Source organism: Octodon degus, unplaced genomic scaffold (assembly GCF_000260255.1).
Source record: "Octodon degus isolate 3935 unplaced genomic scaffold, OctDeg1.0 scaffold00158, whole genome shotgun sequence".
Lineage (NCBI taxonomy): Eukaryota > Metazoa > Chordata > Mammalia > Rodentia > Octodontidae > Octodon > Octodon degus.
The window spans coordinates 2,587,883-2,597,099 of record NW_004524734.1 but is presented as its reverse complement, the minus strand read 5'-3'; the positions used below and the strand labels follow the sequence as shown (position 1 = coordinate 2,597,099).

The 9,217-nt window shown below is 43.8% G+C and overlaps 1 protein-coding gene across 3 annotated transcripts in view; it reads right to left on the bottom strand.

The window, feature by feature from the left end:
- Wdr19 (WD repeat domain 19) overlaps positions 1 to 9,217 on the bottom strand; it is a 99,366-nt gene that overhangs the window by 69,674 nt on the left and 20,475 nt on the right. For all 3 annotated transcript variants that reach the window (XM_023702798.1, XM_004642638.3, XM_023702799.1), the window contains exons 10-14: positions 5,029 to 5,099; positions 4,235 to 4,407; positions 4,036 to 4,150; positions 2,519 to 2,625; positions 1,349 to 1,471 (exon numbers count right to left, since the gene is read on the bottom strand). In XM_023702798.1, the coding sequence (XP_023558566.1) occupies positions 1,349 to 1,471; positions 2,519 to 2,625; positions 4,036 to 4,150; positions 4,235 to 4,407; positions 5,029 to 5,099 (589 nt within the window). The remainder of the gene's footprint in view (positions 1 to 1,348; positions 1,472 to 2,518; positions 2,626 to 4,035; positions 4,151 to 4,234; positions 4,408 to 5,028; positions 5,100 to 9,217) is intronic.

Sequence of the window (9,217 nt, the reverse complement as noted above, 5' to 3'; positions counted from 1 at the left end):
AAACCCTACTGAGAAGCTAGGAGTCCTCCTTGTGGGGAAATGGAGACTGAACAGGGGTGCCTGTATCCTGCAGCTCGCTCTTCAGAGAAACATGCTGAGGGCCAATGGCCAACCCAAAGGAGTGTGTATGTTATAGGCTTCCTTTATATGCATGACGCTACCAAAATGGCAAAATTGCTGAAATGAAGGGGAGATTGTAGCGAGGAGTTAAGAATGGTGGGGGCAGGAGAAAGCAGATGTGGCTGAAAACAGAAGCAGGAAGGACTCTGGTGGCATCGTGATGGGCTGCGATACCATATTAGTGCCGTGCTCCAGGAGCGGCCAGGTGTTGGCTATGGGCTCTCTCTAGTGCTTCTCACAACTTCCTGTGAATCTGCAGGAATCTCAAGATCCAAAATTACATTTTAAAATTCTCTAATGGCATCTTGGACCTGTATTCGAGCCAAGATGAAATAAGACATTGGATTTACTTTCTTACCTAGACAGTATTTCTTTTTTATTTTTAATTTTTTTATGTGTTTGGTACAGGGTCTCCAGGGTCTCCAGGGTCTCACTACACAGACAGGACTCGTAGTGATTCTCCTGTTTTCTGCCTCCCAAATGCTGGGATTACAGGCATGTGCTACCATGCCCAGTCTCAATCAGCATCTCAGCGCACCCTGGGGGTGGGGCTGGCAGGCATGCCAGGGATCAAACCCCGGCTGCTGTGTCTGCCTAAGCAGGCGCTTTAGTTCGCTGAGCTATCTGGCTAGCCCTTCTACTTTTTTTTTTTTAACAGACCCCAGAGGTGCCAGTCTCTCTTGAACCAGTCAGGAGACATAGTTGTGTTTTATTTTTGTTTGTTTGTTTGTATTCAGTATGCAGGCAATACAGGAGACAACTCTTGCAAATGGAAAGGAGATCCAGAACTGGAGGTAAGGAGGCAGGAGGGGACGGGAAGGGGCGGTAGAAAGAATTAAGATGAGTTATGCAAGTGTACCAGCTCCTGTCAAAGAATGCAATCATTACATGCCACAAATGTGTATGGATAAAAATAAAAATTTTAAAATCCAAAAAAAACATTTTCAAGACATTGGAATTAGGCAAAAAGGGATAATAAACAGAGGGATGGGAGACAATAAGGAAAAATCCTCCGACTGCTCCAGCTCATTCACTGCTTTCAGAGGGGTCCAGATCTAGCTGGGCAGTGCTTGGCAGTGGGGCAGGCAAAGGCCTGAGGGAGGCTACCCGGAGCCCTGGCTACTGGTATTAGGGACAGTTATAGAAAACAAGGTAATGGAAGGAAACGTCACCAAGATAAAGTAAAACTTGCATCTCCCCATGGTCTGCAGTGCAAGGTGATACGTACGTCGGTGCCGTAGATGAGGAACTCACACGTTAAGGCGTGACACAGAATGCGGCACTTCTCATCCAGGGCTGGGAAGAGGCGTGTCTCGCGTTCTTCTTGGGCATCCACGATCTCACTCTCTATCTATGATGGCAAGAGTGGGGGCTTACAAATTTGAACAAAACTGGTGCACATCTGAGCAAGAGGGTCTTTTTCTCAGGGTCACCCAAAACTCTGGAGACTACTAAGGAGCCAGCTACCCTGCAAAGCCTGGGTGCTGCCTGCAGCCCGCAGGGCCTCTGTGCCCCGTAGCAGATTCCCTGCTGAGCCCTGTGGCTTCCCAGATGCAGTCACCAAGGTGCAGGGTGCTGATTTAGAACCCCCCACCCCCCCCGAGGTGCCAGGCTCTCTTGAACCAGTCAGCAGACATAGTTGTGTGATTTTTTTTGGTTTGTATTCAGTACAGGGTCTACAGGGTCTCACTACACAGATCAGACTCAGTGATCCTCCTGTTTTCAGCCTCCCAAGCGCTGGGATTACAGGTGCATGCCACCATGCCCAGTCTCAATTGCTGGCTCAGTGTGCCCTGGGGGTGGGGCTGGCATAGCATGCCTGGGGATGGAACCCGAGCCCCCTGCATCTGCCTAAGCAGGCGCTTTAATCCACTGAGCTATCTGGCCGGCCCAAGCAGACAGTTTTGAGGACTCTCACATGTGATATGTCTAAAGATAATGGTCCACGCAAGCTGGGCACAGTAGGCTGAGGCAGGATGATTGTAAGTTTGAACCCAGGCTGGGCAGCTTAATGACTTAGCATGACCTTGTCTCAAAGTAAAAGGGGCTGGATATAGCTCAGTGCAGGGGCCTTGGGTTCAAGCCCTACAACTGGGAGAGCCCAGAGATGTGGCTTTCTCACCAGGCTTTTCTGGTTTGTTTGTATTTCCTTCTAGAAGCAACTTACCACCTGGGTCATTTTTATCTTAAGTGATGCTGTGCACAGCACTGCTGTTATTTCTTAGGTTTTTGTAGAGCCAGCTGAGCAGCCCACACAGAGGGGCTCTGTTCACTCTACGCATACCATGCTGGTGAGTCTGTACCCACTGCTGCCTGACAGCGTCTTTGGTAATGAGATGGCAGGCGGCCCACTGTCATCACTGCACTCAGGCGTCCAGGATGTCAACATTATTCTTACCAGGTGTAGCTGGACTCTGCCTTCAAAAAGTGCGGCTGCATACTCAGAATGAAGGCAAATACTGGCCACTGTTCCCAGATACTCCACATCTTTTAGCTTTTTCACAGCTGTGGCAATTAAAAAGAACCATATTAATAAATAGGGAAAAGTATTGCATATAATTATTTGCAAATAAATATTAAATGTGTGCCTTTGCAAGGGTTTTCTTAATTTAAGATCTTATTTTATTTTCTAATTTTTTTTATTTTTTTGTATTTTAAGGAAGGGTCCACAGGGTGTTCAGGGTCTCACTACTAGATCAGACTCGTAGTGATTCTCCTGTTTACAGCCTCCCAAGTGCTGGGATTACAGGTGCGTGCCACCATGCCCAGTCTCAATCAGCATCTCAGTGCACCCTGGGGGGTGGGGCAGCACTGCAGGCCCGGGGATCGAGCTCCCAGCCCCTGCGCCTGCTTGCAGGCGCTTTAATCCACTGAGCTATTTGGCTGGCCCTAAGATCTTATTTCAGCTATTCCTAGAAAAAAGAAGTCTTAAATCAGGCATAGGGTACATGCTTGTTATCCCAGGACTCAGAGGGCTGAGTCAGGAAGAGCAGAGAGGCTGAGGTCAGCCTGGGCCAGCCTGAATTACACAGCAAGAGCCTGTCTCAAAAAACAAAATCTTAGTTGCCAAATAAATGCCTCCAGGAGTTCCACAATGGCTTATATGAAACAACAGAAAACAAAATCACATGCAAAATAAATTAAACACAAAGTGACAGGAACTAAATGGGACTTTATGTTTAACAGCTATTGTCAAGTTAGTTCTCCTTCTGAGGCTTATGTGACCTGGAGCAGGGGGAGGGGAAAAGCAGCTCACATTATTTAAGCACTGCCGACAAGGACCCTTCAGCTATGAGCTCTGTCAGGAGCACTCGCCGACCATGGGCAAGACCCTGGGCTTCACCCCAGCATTGCCACGAAAGATACCCTCATTTTCTAGGCAAGGAAACCGATGCTCCCAGTGATAAGCTAAGTGCTCTCTCGTTGATCAGCTTGGAGAGGCAGAGGGACACGGAACTGGAGCCTAATGCTAGGGCCGATACCCTACATGTGATCCCATGCTGTCTTACTACAAAGGTAAACAATAAAATCTTTTCAAAAACTGCAAAGTTTTGATAGGACTCACAAAACTGTTAACCAGGTCTGGACAAAACTGAGTGAGAAAGCTTTTCTTAGAAGAAACCTGCACTGCTTCCCAAATGATAGAGAAACTGCATGCTGGTTAAGAATTCATGGAACCTTGGGCTGGGGAGCTAGCTCAGCAGTCTAACTGCTTGCCTGGCAGGCAAAAGGACCCAAGTCCCATCCCTGGTACCACATGATGTGCTGGCCCTGAAACTGGGTGTGGTGCCACACGCCCGTAGTCCCAGCACTGGGGAGGCTGAGTCAGGAAGATCACTGTGTCTGAACTGTGTAGCAAGACCATATATGCCTATATATTATATAAAAGAATATACAGGACCAGCTTAGACTTGCCGTTCTCTCCCAGGACATAGAACCAGGCTCGGTTGTTCATTCCTACAGCCAGATGGTAAAGACCCACTGCCACAAAGGTGGGTTCCACATCAACAGAAATTGTGATCGGCAGCTCCTAGGATGAAGAAGTGTCATGGTCATAAATCACTGTGGAGACCTTCCATTTATGAATAAAATTAAAAAGACACTGGTCTCATACTCCTTCCACATGGTTGGCGATGGTGACTTCCAGGAGGGAGGTGAGGTATGCGATCCGGGTGAAGCAGGAGTCCCCGAGGATGGGGAGCTTGGTCAGGAACACGTGCAGGGAGCCCCTTTGGGTTGACAATGCCAGCAACTGGCCGTCATCCGTCCAGGATAATGTGCCCAAGCCTGAAATAATTGTTGAAAACAAATAATCACTCAAAACAATCCATGGTTGCCAGCAAGCAAGCGACTATTTTCGTGTAGGCTACCAGTAGCTTTAAAATCTTCACTTTTCAAAAAATTTTATTTGCACACATGTACGTGTGCGCAGCACAGAACGCTGACCTCCCTCCTGGAGAGCTGGGGCGTGCACAGAACCCATCTCAACGTTTCCTAGTTCCTCTTGCCCTCCCAACCCGCCTGCTCCTTCCCTTTCTTGGATTTGTGTTTTCTCCACCCATTTAATCGGTCTTTAGATGAGGAGGCTCAGCCTGGGGTGGCACAAGAGGGGGAGCACTGATTCACCCACTGTGGCGCAAAGGGAGAGTGTCTGATTCACATGCAGGACCAGGGTAAACTCCACCGTAAATCTCTGGATCAAGCATTTGCATTGTATCAAAAGTGTGAGAACATTTTTGTCAATTAGCATGTCAACCTAATTACTATAACAAGGAGACTATATACTTTAGGGCACTCTGGTGAATAGTATTAATTTTATTTCTATTACAATGAACACAATTCATACAACCACACATATCTTGGTATGTGCAATAACAAAATGTCAGTCCGCTTCAGAAAAATCAATACCTTTATTTTCATCATCCAGATTGACGATAGCATATAGGTCCCTTAATTCTGACAAGTCATGGATTTTAATGCTGAAAAATAAAAGCAAATGTATATTTTAAATATTTAAAATATATCTTAAATATATATGAACTTTATGCACAATTATTTTATCTAATCTTTTAAAAAAATGCTTAGGACAGGGTCTACAGGGTCTCAATACACAGATAGGATTTGTAGTGATCCTCCTGTTTTCAGCCTTCCAAGTGCTGGGATTTGCAGGCGCGCGCCACCATGCCCAGTGTCAATCACTGTCTCAGTGCATCCTGGGGGCAGGGCTGGCATGGCATGCTGGGGATTGAACCTCAGTCCCTGCATCTGCCTGAGCCAGCACTCACAAAACAATTTTATACTACAGAAGGTCAAACGGGACACACATGATGATCTACTGGGAGAAGGTAAGAAAATACTAAAATTTCTATGTTTAATTACATTTCATCTTTTAAGTGGTTCTTTTTGTTTTGTTTTAAACAAGGTTTTGCTGTGTAGTTCAAAGTAAGTCTTAAGCTCACTATGTAGCTCAGGCTGGCTATGAACTTGAAGCAATCCTCCTGCCTCAGCCTCCCCAGTGCTGGAACTGCAGGTGTGCCCCACCGTGCTTGGCTAAGCTCTGTCTTAATGTGTCTGGGTGCAGGAGGACTGCACCTCGCTTACGTGTCTGATCTACAACTTTATGACGAAGTCTGAATAGGAAAACATCTTGCCGTGCAGTACTAACTACAGTACTCATTATTGTAAGATAACACAAGTTCCCTTTACATGAGCTGCCTGTTTCCTCTGGCCAGCATTCATTCACACGAAAGCTGCAAGGTACACATACTAGAAGGGGCATTAGGTGTGGAGTCACAAGGGCTGGCTGGAAAACGCTGAAAAAAGCAGCTGGGCCACGCTCTGGGCAAAGTAGGTCAATGTGCATCCACAGCACCACGTGTCTCTGACAGGAGTCCTAAGTTTTTCTTCTTCTACTTTTCTCCTTTTTCCCCCTCCCACCATTTTTCTCTTACTTTTTTTTCTCCATGTAATTAAATTTTTTATTTTGAAGTAACTTTAGGTCTACAAGCAGGTATGTACCAAGTAATACTGAAAAGAGTCCATGTCCTCCTTTCCCCCACTGGAAGCATCTTGAGAAATACAATGTCCCAGTCAGATTACTGACATGGACACAATCCAGAGATCGTCCTTGGATGTCCCCAGCTTGGCTGGTACACAGGGTGTGTGTGTGTGTGTGGTGTGCACGCCTGTGTGTGCATGAGCACGTGTGCTCAGCTCTGTGAATTTTCTGGTTGAGATCCATCATCAGAGAGAACATCAATCCATTTGTAAAAAGAGCCCTTCTTAAATTCATGAACCGCCTTCTTTTGATTAGCATTTGGGTGGTCTAACGTTCCTACCCACAAGTGAGGTTCTTTTTTTTGGGAAGGTGGAAAAGGTCTTGCTATGCAGTTTGGCCTGGACTTGTGCTCACTTTTGTAGCTCCAGGTTGATCGCAAACTCAAAGCAATCCTCCTGTCTCAATCTGCTGAGTTCTGGGATTATAGGTGTGCACCACCAGGCCTGATTCGAGGGGCATGGATTCCCTGGGGATCAAACTTGGGACCTTGTGCTTTCCAGGTAAGCCCTTATGCCTCTGAGCTATCTCCTCAGCCCTCAAATAATTTTTTTTTAATGCAGCATACAATGGACTAATTTAAAAAGACTTCATTTTAACAAAAACATGCATCATTTAAATTTAGTGCTGTGATGACTGAATTTACATCTACTATTTTATTATTTATTTTTGTTGCTCTTATTATCTTTGTTTGTTTTCCCTTCCTTTTCTTTGTTTAGACTATTGAAACATTTTTTAGTATTTCATTTATCTGTTGTATTTCTGTATAGTTTTCAATGGTTGCTCCAGGACATCCACACTAAATTGTTTATTCTTGTTAGAATCAATATCCTACCATCTCAAGTAGTGGAAACCTTATTACATAAAAACTATTTAGCTAGGGAGATAGCTCAGTGGCATACGTGCCTGCCTGGCAAGCGCAAAGTCCTGAGTTTGATCTCTGGTACCACAAAAAAATCATTTATTCTTTCCTTTTTAGGTTGTCGTCTTGTTAATTTTGCACATGCCTGACTGAACATTATATCAGATGATCTTATATCTTTGCTTTTGATAGTCATATATGTGTTAAAAATCTCAAAAGAAAATGTCTATTATATTCAGCCAGATAGATGGCATGTCGTTTCCCTTTTTGGTTCTGGAACTGAGCCCAGGGCTTGCTCATGCAGAGTAAACACTCCACTACTAAACTGTGTCCCCAGGCTGTTGCTGGTTTTGCTTTTTTATTTTGAGACAGAGCCTCACTACATAGTACAGGCTGGCCTTGAACCTCCAGTGTTCCTCCTGCCTCAGCTTCCTGAGTGCTGGGATTACAGACAATCCTGGCTTGTTTCTTCATTCTTAATATCCTAAATTTCCTTCCATGCTTACTTCCCTTCTATCTGAACAATCCCTTCAGCAATTCTTTTAGAGCTAAATTTTCTTTCATATATATATATATATATATATATATACACAAGTTTGTCATTTAATAAGTCTGAATTTTCACCACATGGTATTGTACACGGTCATCTGCTGAAACAGATCTTATTTATTTAAGAGATCTTAGTTTAAAAAAGTCCTAGATACTATAAGTTCTGTATAAACTGGTGGACAGCAAGTTAAATTCCTTTGTTTTGACTTACAAGCCTCAGCTTCACCACAGAATAGAGAATGTAGGTAAAGAAAGTATACTTGGTCACTCATATAGAACAGTATTGTTTTTATAATTTGGAGCTTTCTGAATGGATGGTCCAACTGTAAAAAGATTATTTAATGAATCATATATGGAAGTTGTACAAAATGTTATTGACTTCACTCATGATGGCTTAATAGAACTGTATCACGACTTGCTATTCAAATAAAAAGCATGCTTTTGAATCCCCAAGGAGGTGGTGTGTGCATGCAGCCGTGCCACCCCACACTTAAGGGGGTGTCAATACATATTCCAACAGAAACTTTGGCTTTAGGAAAAGTCACATTTTTAAAAATGGCTTTTTTTTTTTTTTTTTTTGGTGGTACTAGGGATCAAACTCAGGACTGTGCACTTGCCAGGCAAGCACTTATTCCACTGAGCTATCTCACCGACTTCAAAAGAATGGTTTTAATTACCATTTTAAGTATTCCATAGGTGGGGGAAAGTGTGCTTTAATTAAATATATATCATACCAGTGATCCCGGCAAGGTTGAAGATTACGTCTACTATTGACGGCTATAAAAACTAGTTTGTACATGACAAGACAATGAGAAGAAAAAGCACTCTCTCTGAGACAAAATTTTAAGATAAAAAAATGTTCACAGTGCTTTGTAGTAAGTATGACAATAACATGTACAGATTCAGAGCACCCTAGGGCTCTCTATATTCTAAAGAGAACGAGCATCTACCTTATTCATGGATTGTACTGAATTTTAAAAAGATCACTTATACACTTACCCTCCCCCCAGTGCTCCCAGACAGGATAAACTGGCCTGGGGTGTAGTTTTAAAACCATCATTAGGGGCTGGGGAGATAGCTCAGTAGAATAAGTGCTTGCCTGGCAATCGCAAGGACCTGAATTCAATCCCTGGCTCCGCAAAACAAAAACAAAAACACATCATTAAAGTGGTCTATAAAAGGAACAAGGAATTAAAAACAATATTTTTCCTTGGGATTGGAGTGTCTTTCACTTGCTGTTATAAACCAGCAAATGCCATCCATGAAAACAAAAACAAAAGGAGGGGCCAGCACAAACACAGATCTATCCAAGTAAGTCAACCAGTACACATTACAGCTTTAAAAATGAAGGTTATATAGTCTATAGTACAAATTCCAACTAGGCAGTGATAAAATGATATCTATTTCTTTGCCTGTTAAGAAATTGTCTTTCTTTTTAATACTGGGGACCGAACCTATGAACTTTACACTGAATTACATCTCTAGCCCATTTAACAATTTTTTTGGAGACAGGATCTTGCCAAGTTGCCCAGGCGGGGCTTCAATTTGTAATCCTCCTGCCTCAGCCTCCTAGACCTAGAGTGCTAGGATTATGAGCATGTGCCACTGGGCCAAGATTCTTTGTTTTTTTT